Source organism: Aotus nancymaae, unplaced genomic scaffold (assembly GCF_030222135.1).
Source record: "Aotus nancymaae isolate 86718 unplaced genomic scaffold, 86718_ANA_hifiasm-v0.15.2.pri h1tg000067l, whole genome shotgun sequence".
Classification (NCBI taxonomy): domain Eukaryota; kingdom Metazoa; phylum Chordata; class Mammalia; order Primates; family Aotidae; genus Aotus; species Aotus nancymaae.
Window position 1 is genome coordinate 33,137,977 of NW_026988482.1, and position 13,006 is coordinate 33,150,982.

Below are 13,006 nucleotides of genomic sequence, written 5' to 3' on the forward strand. Positions count from 1 at the left end.
CTTCCTCTCTTGAGGTCTTAGAACATCTGGGAGTGATGAAGGGCCCCGGTGGGCGCCTGGAGGGTGTTGGGGCAGGGGGCAAAGTCAGGGTGACAGGTTTGGAGTTTTTTCAATTCTGTTACTGGCGGACTTTCTCTTTGTGCCTTGCCTCTTGTGTCTTTGTCTCTGTGTCTTTGTGTCTCTCTGTCTTTCTCTTTCTCTCTCTTTCAACTCTATTTTGAATAATTAGCAAAAGAAAGAAGAGAAAAAAAAGAATGTTCTCCTTGATCAAAGAGTCTGAGGCAGAAACGTAGTTGTGATTTTTTTTTCTTTGAGACAAGATCTTATTCTGTCACCCAGGATGGAGTGCAGTGGTTCTGTCATAGCTCACTGTAGCCTCAACCTCCTGGGCTCAAGCAATCTTCCTGCTTCAGCCTCCTGAGTGGCTGGGACTACAGGTGTGCCACCACACCCGGCTAATTAAATTTTCTTTTTTTGTAGAGATGGGGTCTCACTATGTTGCCCAGGCTGGTCATAAACTCCTGGGCTCAACTCATCTCTTCAGCTATAAGGTCCAGAAAGGCACCCACCCCTCCTCAAAAGAAAATTGGAGTTTGTCATTTTTACCATGGTTGGGGAGGGCACTGGGAATCATTTAATCCAAACCTCTCTGTTCCCAGATGGGGACACTGAGACCCAAGGGGAAGAATGCATCCAGGCACGTCAAGAACTTGATCATTTAGTTCTGACACTGATGATATTAAAGTGGGTACTGTTTTTATCCCCATTTTACAGAGCAGGAAAGCAAAGCTTAAACATCACCCAGAGAGTGCCAGAGCCTCACTTGGCCCCAGGCCTCTTCTCCCTGAGTCTGGATACTTTCCGAACAACCTCGACTCTGAAGCTTGTGTCTCAGTTTCTTCATCTGCATTATGAGGTTTGCAGGGTGGTGGGGGGAACTGGAGCTCAGGATGCAATGTGCCTGGCCTGCCCAAGAGAGGGCTGCCTGGCTAGGCACAGCTCAGTGCAACCACTAGCCCTGCCACTTCCTTACTTATGACCTCTGAGCCTCAGTGTCTTGACCTGTAAAATGGGCATGAGAGTGTTAGCCCTTTCATGGGGCATTTGTGAGGATTATATGCCTAGCTCAGTGTCAGGTGAGGCAAGGTCTTGGGAATTGCACTGAGGCCCAGGCAAGTAATTACTGGACTTGGCATGAAGGGCAGAGCAGTTTTGAGTGGTGCCCATCCATGAAGTGGGCGCAGCAGCCTCTACTTTGCTGGGCTGTGGACATGCTGGAGGCACAGCATGAAAAAGCATTTAGGGCCAGGCACAGGGAAACACACCTGTAATCCCAGCACTTTGGGAGGCCGAGGTGGGTAGATCACTTGAAGGCAGGAGTTCAAGACCAGCCTGGCCAATGTGACGAAACCTCATCTCTACTAAAAATACAAAAAATTAGCTGGGTGTGGTGATGTGCACCTGTAATCCCAGCTACTCATGAGGCTGAAGCAGGAGAATCGCTTGAATCCGGGAGGCGGAGGTGTAGTGGGCTGAGATTGTGCCACTGCACTCTAGCTTGGGTGACAGAGCAAGACTCTGTACCCCTTCCCCCAAAAAAAGCATTTAGCATAGTGACTGATAATTGACATCCCTCCTCTTCCTTTTCATCATCTTCCCTCACACCTTGGGATGGAATATGTGTCAGTGCAATTGGAATTCAATTCACATTGTGGTCAGAGACTCACAAGAGCAGGTGGGGCAAGTCCTGAGGCCGGAACACAGGGAAGTGCTGGCAGTGGATAGAAGCCGGGAGGGGTTCCGGGCAGGCAGATGGAGGGAGCGAAGGTGGAGAGGCCAGAATGATCCTGGAGACCAGGGCCCAGTGGGGAGGCTGCTGGGCAGGAAGAGGGCTCTGCCTTTGTTTAGGGGGTACTTTTTCCTCACCCTCATGAGTTCCTGACACATTTCTCCTCTTGTCCTCCAGCCTCCCACTGTGGGTCCAGGAGTCCTTTGGGAACCCAGTTGTGGAGTCCCCACAGCACCCAGGAGTGAGGTGTGAGGCTCCACTGCCCTCAGAGAAGCCATCTGAGGCAGTGGGCAGAGTGGGGGTGATGGGCTGGCACGGGCTGCGAGGGCCTCCTGATGAGGTCCTGATGCATCACTGAGCTGGGCCCATCGAGCTGGAATCCTCTGCTGGGCTGGGTGGCCCCGAGCACCAGGCAGGACCATCCATCATTGGAGGGGAAAATTGCTCAGGGAGTCAGCAGGACACAGCCAGATGCGTGCCTCTGGGCTCCGTCAGAATGAACACGCCCTTTCAGGCCATTCATTAAATTTAGCCATAGCGCTTCTATTTTTTTCCCCTTTTGTTTCAGTCAAGGCAACTATCTTTTAATGAAGACAAATGCAAAGCGACGAGTGTCTTGGTAAACAACAGGCTCAGAGGACAGGACTCTTTCAGGGCCACGAAAAACCTGGATGGTGCTGGGTTTGGAGAAACGTTTTAGAGAACAAAAGCCAAGTGTAGAAGCCTCCAGGGGGCTGTGCTGCCGCCTCCTGCCCTGCGGAAGCTCCACCTGCAGCCTCTGGAGCAGCAGCAACAGGACCACGTGCTGTTCCCCACACACGCACTGGGCGCCGGGCACCTCGCCCCAGCCTACTGCGGAAGGCAAATCATCATGCCGTTTGACAGCTGAGGAAACTGAGGCTCAGAGGGGTTAAATGAGATGCCCCGACAGCGGCTCCAGGTGGGATATGCGCACAGCTGTTTCCACCTTCAGAAGCGCCAGCAGTGGGGTTTGCTGTTTGAGAGGCCAGCCTCTTAGGGCGGCCTGGGTCAAATGTTAACTCCACCCTGACTAGGTGGGTGACCTTGAGCCTCTTGCTTAACCTCTCCGTGCCTCTGGATTTCTGGGTGATGAAACTCTCCACATCCAAGAGCTGTTTGAAGATTGAATGAGTGAATTGGTGCAGAAGCAGCAGTGCATGCGAGTTGTGCTCGGAAACATTTTTTTTTAAGTAGCCCCTTTAAGGGTGGCACTACGATCGCAGCCTGGGGTGTTGGACTTGTGCAGGGGTAGCCTCTGGAAGCTTGTGGTTGTGTCCTCTCTCCTGGGGAGGGCACTGGCTGCTGCTGGTTGGCGTGGAGGACGGGGCGCCCACACTCTGTTGGTCTCTGTGAACTGGCTGGTGTCTGAGGCCCATGGAGGGTGCTTTTCTTGAACCCATTGCTGCCCCAGGACCTGTGGCCTTGCTGAGTAATGCTGGCTTAAAATGTGGCCCCCATCCAGACATCTGGCTTGCACTCATCTCTCCAGTATCAATGCATGCCCACCTGGTCAATTGTTGAAGCTTCTGGAATGTTCCAAACAGTGTTAGAGGCATTGCTTCCGTGTGTTAAAATACCTTCTTGCAAAAGCCCTGACAGTGGCCAGGGTACCCCCTTTGGTACCCTTGATAGTGGCAGATTTAAAAAAATGCCAAGTCCAAGGAAAGGTCAGGCCCTGCCTACGAAGAACAGAAGCAAAGATGTCTGTGTTTTGACTCCTGGCTCAGTGGTCCATCTGTCACACCCTCGACCCTTTCAGTGTTCTTCCATTCTCTCTGCCCACCCCACAGCTGGAGAGAACACCGTCTCTCCTCCATGGGGGCCGTGACAACGAAATGTCCAGCACCCACCCTCCTTTCCATTGAGCAGCAGCCATGCCATTAGGGGACGGATCTCCGACTCTAAGGGTGGGCTCTGGTTGGCCTCAACCAACCACGTGATCCCTTCCATCCTCTGCCAGTGTGGGCTTAGAATTCTAGGCAAAACCCATGCTCCTGACACTCCTCAGGGAACAAAGGTGACTTCATCTAAAAGCAAAGTCCAGACCTTGCCTAAGAGGAATAGACACAACAACGTTGTGTTTTCACTCTTGGCCCAGGGGTCATGTGCTCAGTCCTCTCTGCTTCAACTGTCACACACACTCCTGACTATTGTTTGCTTGCCTGTCAGTCTCTGCAATTGACAGGGACGGGCTCAAGGGCAGGGACTGTGTCTCCTCATCCTTGGCTCCAGCTCCACACAGACCCTGGCACAGGGCAGCAGGTGCCCGATCAACAGCCTTCTGTGGGAGGTTGAGGTGGGGGTCGATGAAGGTGCCGTGGACAGGGCTATGGACCAGGAAGGGTGGGATGGGCTGGCTTGTTTGGCATCAAGCAGAGTGGGGTCAAAATCCTCCCCAATAAAAATGAGAAATAAAAATAAAACTTTAACCCCCACAAGTGACTGAACGGACCCCCTCTTGACCAAGGGGACCCCAGAGAAAGCTTGAAAACTGAGTTTCTGGCCATGGCAGGATGGGAGGTCGCACGCTCCCTGTGGTGCCCTGTTCCTTGATAACCTCCATTAGACTTTCTTCCCTAAGAGCTAAACAGAAGCCGGCCTTTTCAAAAGACTCCATGCTGATTTGAACCAGCTGCCCCTCCCTTTTACGGTTTTGACACAAAAACCCACTAGCATTCTTTCTTGATAAGAGACCACCAATCATGGAACGGTTCTAACCAGTCTGCAGAGGATGCACAGTGAGGGTTTTCATGCCCCCTGCTTCACCTTTGACATCAGAGGGCTGAAAATTCCACCCTCCGATCACACTAAGGCCAGCACTTTTTTGTACACGGGGCCCATAAGCGGCATGAAGCTCAGCTGTGCGTACACACGTTTCTCCTTTCGTAAATACGCACGACTCCCCCCCACAGCTTACTGAATATGTATATTTGGCCACAGTGCTCAGCATACATTTCAATTCCCTTTGCCTCTTCCTCAAAGTGTCAGTTTCTGGCTTCTGGCCAGAGGCCATGTTTCCCGGCCTGTCGGAATGGCCGCCCTGCAGGCTGCAACACTTTATGAGAAATGAAGCTCTCCGTTCCAAATCACCACCACCACCCTGCTCTTTCCTGCACTAGCTGCATGACCCTGGCTAGGAAATGACTTCTTCCCTGAGTGTCTCAGCCTTGATGGAATAGGTCATCCCTAGTTGTCTGAAGATCAGAGTCCCCTGTTTATCGGGGACCCTCTGGGCGTCGGGTAGCGCGCTGCACTAAGCATTCACAGGCATCATCTTACTGAACCTCCCACAAAGCAGGTACCAGCCCCATTTTACAGACAAGAAGCTGAGGTCCAGCGGGGTTCAGGTCCTTGCCACAGTAGGTGGGTGGTGGAGCTGGGACGCCGCAGCCTGACCACGCCCCGGGGTGGGAGTACTGGGTTGTGGGTGGAGAGCAGTGAGCTCCCGTGCCACAATCCCACAATCCCACAATCCCCAGAGCTGGTGAATACATGCAGGCCCCTCCCCTCTTTGCCCCTACTGATCCGGGAGGTCTGATGGGCCCCGAGAAAGTGACTGTTTCCCAAACTCTCTCCTCCTCCCCACCCCACGATGCTGATGCAGGGGTTCAAGGAGTGCATTTCCAGAAACACTGCTCAGGCAGTGCTGTCTACAAACCTCCAGCTGAGAGCTCAGGCTTAGAGGGTGAGGGATAATAACATGAATCAAATTCTACTAACAAAGGAGCAGAGCCTCTACATAGTGCCAGGCAGTGTTCTAAACACTTTCATTCATATAATTTTCACAAAGATTTACCAAGGTAGTGATTATTATTGGCCCTATTTTACAGGTGAGGAAATGAGGTACAGAAAGCTTAAATAACTTGCCCATTGCCCTACAACTGGTAACAGCTGGTTAGCCAACTTTTAATAATCATCATAATAAGTTTAAGATCTTTCCCCTGTATCCACCTGCGTCAGACACTCTCCTGGGGTGTGGGGAAGGGGTACCCTGGGAGCTTTTACTCAGGGAAGTAGAGATGTGTGTGGCTAATACCAGGGAGCCAGAGAGATTCGGCTATCCCCAAGTCTGTCCTAGAGATGGAGAGATAGGATGCTGGTTTTGCCCTGAGCCTCCGCCAGCTTTCTAGCTGTACATCTTGGCTGTGAGTGCCAGGAGGAGGGTTGGTAGGCAGTGCCAGCTGAAGCTCCAGGGTAGGTGGGTCGGGGCTCCCACTTGCTAGGTCCAGTTTCCCTTCCCATGTCCAGGGCCCCAACAGGACACTTGGGGGCTCCTACCTTCTTCCCCTGGGCTGCTCCCATGGCACAAGGTGGGCACCAGGCCTGGGTGGGCTGCAGGGACCAGGCTGGGGTCCTTCCTGCTGGCGTGGATCTCAGGAGCCAGGGCCTGAGGGGCTCCCGGGGCCAGGGCCCCCTGTCCTCTTGCGGCTCATTCTCTCCGGCACAAAGGCGGCTTTCACAGCTGCTCCTAAGCCCAGAGCGCCTCAGACAGGCTTAGGGCGATTGATCCTGACAGAGGGGCCAGTGTCCCCAGGCGGCTCCCATGCCTTTCTTGGGTCCCTGCAGCTCCTCACCTCCCAGAACGCTGCCTCTCTCAGGAAGGGAAATTGAGGCAGCTGGGAAAGGGGGGAAGACGCAGGGCAGTCCTCTCATCACACACCGGTAGCTCAGGTGTGGCGGGTGACCTCTGGCTGGCCCCGTGGGCAGGACTTGGCCTTCTTGCCTTGCTAGGCACTGCTCAGCAGACAGGGCCAAACAGTGGAGGCCGGGGACTGGCTGAGGTGCAGAGCTCTGGGAGGGCTGCGTAGGGATGTCAGCTTTGGCTGGCCAGCCCCATTAATAATAGACCTTTGAAGACTCTTGGGGTCTGGGGCTCTCCCACAGCAGGAACTCTGAGAGCAGACGCCTGGGCAGCAGACTGCCTGGGAGGGCTGGAGGCCAGCTGGTCTGGACTCAGGCCAAGAAAATATCTGGAGGCCGGATTCCAGGTCTGGGGCCAAGTTCTTAAAGTGCCCCCGGCAGTCACCCTCCTCCTCATTTGCCAGCCCCTTCCTTCTCTGCGATGCCAGCTTGTAGCAGAGGTTAAGCCTGAAGAAACCTTGGGCTTGAACTGTGGCTCTGCCCCTGACAGCTGTGTGGCCTTGGGGCACGGTGTGGGTGTGTGTGTGTGTGTGTGTGTGTGTGTGTGAGACAAGCACTCCCACTGCACAGGGCTAAATGAAGTAAGGTGTGTGTGCAGCTGAAGCCATCATTTTGTGAAAGCATAAATCAGAACATGTCACTCCCTGCTTGTTTGTTTTTGAGATGGAGTCTCACTCTGTCGCCCAGGCTGGAGTGCAGTGGCATAATCTCGACTCACTGTAACCTCCGCCTCCCAGGTTTAAGTGATTCTCCTGCCTCAGCATCCCGAGTAGCTGGGATTACAGGTGTGCGCCACCAAGCCCAGCTGATTTTTGTATTTTTAGTAGAAACAGGGTTTTACCATATTGGCCAGGCTGGTCTTGAACTCCTGACCTCATGATCTGCCCGCCTTGGCCTCCCAAGGTGCTGGGATTGCAAGTGTGAGCCACTGTGTCTGGCCATCACTCCCTGTTTTATAATCTGTCGCTTCACCAAAGTGGGGTAACACATGCCCCCACTGCCTGGGGCTGTGAGGGTGAGCAGAGCATCTAGCGAACAATTCCTCAGAGAAGTTAGGTGCTGCCGTTAAGAACACAAATGATAAGTCCATTGCCCACTGGAAAGTCCCAGATAACCAGTTCACTAAGCACAACACCCTCCTTTCCCCAGAGGTGGGCGGGTCGGGAAAGCTTGCCACCCTTTCCTTTTCTCTAGCATGGTGCCTGGCACACGCACAGATGCCTCATGGAACTGCAGCTGGTGGAGGGTCAAGAATTAGGCTTTCTGTTCAGCCTTGCCAAGAGAACAAAATCTCCCAGGTCCACAAGGTCTGACAAATGGCCTTGCTGGAACCTCAGTTCCCTCTCCTCCCTCTCCCTGGCAGTTTCTGGGTCATAGCACCTTTCCCCTTCCCAGGGCCTTTGCACTTGCTACTCTCTCTGCGTGGGATGTTCCCTCCCCAACTTCCCCTCTGCTTCTCATATTTCATATTTTGATATTTGCATGATTCTCTCCTTTTTATCTTTCAGGCTCCTCAGAGAAGCTTTCTCTGACACCTTCTGCAAAGCAGTTCCCAGGCTCTCTGTTTATTATTTTGTCGTAGCACTCATCAACAAAGAAATGATATGACTTCTGTGTTGACTGTCTGTCTCCTCAGCCTGGAATGACAGTTCCACAAAGGCCAGAGCCTGGTCTGTCCTGCTCCTCAGTTTACCTCCTGGGTCTAGAGCAATATTAGTGGAAGAATACATGATGGAGGATTAAATGAAGTAGTCTAAGCTGATCGAGTGCTTAGCACAGTCCCAGCTCATCACAAGTGCTCACTGCATGGCACTTCTTAATACTGTTATTGAAGTTACCGTATTTCCTCTAATACCCATGACCCTTCCAAACACGTGGCTTCTTCCTTCTGCCCCTTCCCTTGGGTTCAGCCCCTGCCTCCCTCGGCTGCTCCACACTCATTTTCTCCCTGTTCCAATTGTGGCCTGATTGCAGTTTCGGACTTCCTGCAGAAAAGAGAAAGTCCACAAAATTGTAAAGGGAAATGACTCAATTGGCTGTCAGATGGAGCAGTAAAAATGCTCTAAGTCAATGCGGAAGATCAAACTCCTTTGGCAGCCATCCCATAATTATCCACCAGCTTGACTCTTGGTGGGGTGGGAGGAGAGAGAATGAATTTTACACATTTATTAATTTTTTTTCCATCTGCTTGGAGTCCTGCTGAAATATGGCTTAGTGCTGCGGTGACAGCCTGGCTGATTGGCTGATGGAGCCTGTGACTGGGCTCTGAAGCCCGGCCCCTGGCAGGATCACGGCCCGAAATGCAACCTTCAGGCCTCATGGCATGGGCAGGAGGGATGGGGTGGAGGCTCAGGGCCCAGCACTATGCCCGGCACAGAGGCAGTACTTGGAATATGTGAACAGATGATTTATGGAGTGACAGCTGGTGGTAAAGGACCAAGGAGCAGGTGTTCTAGACCCAGCTTTGTCCCATCTCACTGTGGGCTGGGGACATCACTCAGCCTCTCTTTCTCCATCTGCACAATGAGAGCAAACATCTGTTCCTTCTTGACCCACAAGCTAATAGAAGGAAGTAAGACTTACAAAGTGTGAGGGGGGCTTTGGGCTTTACAAAGAGGAGTTCTGAATCCCTCGAACCCGGTTCTTCTGCACCTCTTCCAAAGCAATGAAGGCAATTGTTGGAAATGCTAACTCCGAGGTTCTGTGCAATCTTCAAAAGGCTTCAGCGGCATTTAGGAGCAGGGGGAAGAGGGGAGGAAGGGAGGAGGGGAGGAAGGGAGGAGGGGAGGAGGGGAGGAGGGGGAGGAGGGTGGGGAGGAGAAGAGGAGGAGGACAGGAGAAATCCTGTTTACCTGAGAGGTTTAGGGCAAACATATCTGTTTCATGTAATGTTGGAGACAGACTGGAATTCCAGCCCTTATTCTGAGACTCCTTATCTATGTGACTTTGGACAAGTCACTTGACCTCTCTGAGCCTCATCTTCCTCCCGTGTAGAAGAAGATAACAATGGTTCCCATCCCGTGAATGTGGGGGCTACGAGGATGAAATGAGGTAACTCATGTAAAGCTCTGAGCAGAACATCTGGAAAACTGCAGTGCTCTGTAGAAGCGAGGTGCTGCATTTGCTACACTATGGGCAAGGCTGAAGATAAGTCCACTGTCCATTGGGAAGGCCCAGGTAATGAGTTCATTAGGCACAACAGCCTTTCCCAAGAGGTGGGTGGGTGGGCGAGGAGACCTTGCCACCCTTCCCTTTCTAGCTTGTGCCACCACCTACTGGCGAGGACCAGAATTACAGCTTCTGGAAAGCTCTCCCTGTGGCCCTACCCCTCATAGGCCTATCCTCACTCCTGGGTGGGTGGGAGGCACACTGGCAGGGAGTGGGGAGGCAAATCCAAGCCTCCAGTTCTGAGGCCACGATTAGCTTGCAGAGATTCCTGAAGGCTTGTCGACCTCAGTGAGAAAATGAGTCCCAAGTCTTATCCATTTCACGTTCTGGTGATCCCCGGGAGAGGCCCCTGGTCTGGGCCACCACCCTCTCTCTCTCCCTGGATGATACAGCAGCCTCCTCACTGGCCTCCCTTCCTCCACTCCTTCACACAGCAGCAAGGAATTTTCAAAATATGTAGATCTTGTCACCTTGCTCCCAGTGTGTCCCCTGCCCTGGGACAAAGTCCAAGCCCTCTACCCAGCTCACAAGGCCCCTCGGGCTCTCACCTCCCAGTCAGCCCTGTCACCCAGCCTCTGCCCCTTCCAAATCTTGTTCGTGCTATTCCCTGGCCTGACATGCTCTTCCTTCCCTTCTTTGCCTAGCGAGCTCCTACATGCTCCCAAGGGCTCAGCATGGGTGGTGCTTCCTCCAGGATGCCTTCCTGGATCCCCCAAGGCTGGGGCAAGGGTCCAGCAGTCTTTCCCCTTGCCAAACCATGTCCCCTCTGGATTTATATCTGCTAAACAGCAGGAATGGTGCTAGGTTTTCTTCACTGCAGTATCCCCAAGCCTATTGGGTTCCTGATACATAGCCAGTGAGTCATAACTGCTTGCTGAGTGATAAAAGTGACTTCCTTCTGATAAAGACCCAACTCTCTACAGCTTGAGCTGACCTGGGGGTCCCTATAGTGGCCACAATGTCCTTGCCACTTTTGTAACACCCACCTCTGGGGGCGCCTAGTGTGGCTGGCTCAAGAATGCAGTCAGTCTCCTTAGTGGGTTGTGGGGGTACAACAATGGCTACTTGAGCTTCTCTTCTGGCTTATTCTGGACATCTGAGGATGTGTCCCCTGAGGCCTATGCCTTGTCAAGGAGGGGGAGGCTGGAGGGGGGCATGATTGCTAATCTCCGCCTCGTGTTCCCTGGTGTGGAACAGCACGTGGCCTCTTCCATGGGCTCCACGTGGCAGTGGGAAGTGCAGCTCCCCCACTCTGAGCTCTTTCTCCTTGAGAACGGACCCCTTTTATGACAACAATTCCTGCAGACCTGGAGGTCTTATCTCCCATCCCAGTCCCATCCAGCTGGCTGTGCCCACCACCTCTCTTAGGATGGGTCCCCTAGGATCCCACTTTGGGATAGGGATTGTCACCCAGGGGATTTGTTAAGGACTGGCTCCTGGGCACACTGGTAAGGAAGTGGAGGTGCAGGATGGGGAAGGGGAAGGAGGCAAGCAAAAAGGGACACTTTCAGGCCAAGTCCCAGCTCCCGCCTGATCCCTCTGGGAATGTTGGAGTGTAAACTGCACCTCATGGTCATCACGCCCCAAGACAAGGAGCTGGCCTTTCACATTCCCGCAGCCTCCAGTCATCAGCTAAGGAGCATCCTGCGGTAGGGTACACGTTAAGAGCCTCCTAGTCTGTCTTCTTTGCACTTGTGCTCAAAGAAGGTATGAGTAGCCTAAGGGCAGTGCTCCAGAGAAGAGTTCAGACTGACCATTAGCAGCAAAATCTGGGAAAGGGACCTGGGACTCGTCCCTGCATTCTCTGATTGAGCCAGTTGACATGTTCTCAATCTTCTTTGAAATGTTGTGTAGTGCAGTTTCTGGAAAAGTCCATGTGTCTTCTCTTCAACCAGGCAGCCACCCCATGTCTTCTTAAAATAGTGGCCGCTGCCAAGAGCCCTCTTGGCTTCCTGAAGGCCTGTCGACCTCAGTGACAAGCCCTGTCCCTGGTCATGAGCTCCCTTTAGAAGTCTTTATTTGTTCTTTAAAAATTTTATAAGGTACTCTTGCTTGTTGTAAGGTGAAATTTCCAAGATCTCAAAGGTGTTTATGGTCATAATGAAAATTTCCTGCCACCTTCATTCCCAGAGCAGGTTTCTGGCCATGTTTCTCCAGGTAGTCTACTGATGTGGTTGGAAGTGGTTATTCAGGGCTGCCTGCAGGCTTCTCCTTTCATCCCTGAGGGTGAGTTGGGGTGGGGTGGGGCAGGGAGTGATGGAATTGACTGGATGTCTGGATGGGCCCCTTCTGACTTCATCAGGCAACCCTGAGCATGGCTCTCACCAGGATTTGGGCCTTGAATTTTTTTTTTTTGGAGATAGAGTCTTGCTCTGTCGCCCTGGCTGGAGTGCAGTGATGTATCTCGGCTCACCATAGCCTCTGCCTCCCAGTTTCAAGTGATTCTCTTGCCTCAGCATCCCCAGTAGCTGGGATTACAGGTGAGTGCCCAGCTAATTTTTGTATGTTGGCCAGGTTGGTCTTGAACTCCTAGCCTCAGGTGATCCACCCGCCTTGGCCTCCCAAAGTGCTGGGATTACAGGCATGAGCCACCGTACCTGGCCTGGACCTTGATTTTGATATCACTGCAACTGTAGCCCATGTCCCAGCTGCCGTGGCCCCTGGTGGAAGATTCCCACACACTGTCCTCTCTACCCCAGGCTATCTTGGCACATTTGAAGCTCTCCCAGGACTTGGGAGCTGCACGTCCCAGGCCACTCATCGGCATCTGTGCTTGGGCAGAGGGCTTCTTCTCCAGGAGGTGCAGTGTCCCCAGCACATGCTCTGGGAGGCTGAGTAGCAATGTTTTCTGCCCCCATGACCCCTTTTCAAGACTTAGTCTACAGCCTGGGAACTGGGCCCTTCTCAGAGACCTCAGGCAGGTCTTGGCACCATATCCCTTGGCCTTCCCATTTCAATGTGCTTCTGCAGCCTGCCAGCAGCTGGCATTGCCCTCTCTTGGCTGGGGACTTGCTGTGAAGCCACAGAGGGCCATTCTTCCCTAGGCAGGGCAGAGAAGAAGCACCTAGGAATTCACATCATCCCCAACATCAGAAGCCCTCAATAAACCACTGGTGGGAGTTGGTATGTAAATACCCCAGCTCCCTCACTCTGGGATGGAGTAACTCCAAGGTGCCGGGTTCTACCCTGATTCCTAGAGCTTCAGGCGGGAGTCAGCTCCAGTTTCCACTGGGATGGCTGGGTTGAAACCACACCCTTCACTGGCTGCCTTCCCCTCCTTCCCTTCCCATCTCTCTTCCCTACTTCCCTACTGGTGTTTCCCACAATCACCTCCCAAATATACTGGCTGCCCTTGAGTCCTTGCCTCAGGGTTCACTCCTGGGGAGG

At 53.0% G+C, this 13,006-nt stretch overlaps 1 protein-coding gene across 1 annotated transcript in view; it reads right to left on the minus strand.

Moving 5' to 3' along the window:
• FAM107A (family with sequence similarity 107 member A) overlaps positions 1-6,258 on the minus strand; it is a 53,381-nt gene extending 47,123 nt beyond the window's left edge. Inside the window, exon 1 of the mRNA XM_012462820.3 lies at positions 6,089-6,258. Coding sequence (XP_012318243.1) covers positions 6,089-6,112 — 24 coding nt within the window. The 5' untranslated portion in view covers positions 6,113-6,258. The remainder of the gene's footprint in view (positions 1-6,088) is intronic.
• Between the last annotated feature and the right edge of the window lie 6,748 nt (positions 6,259-13,006).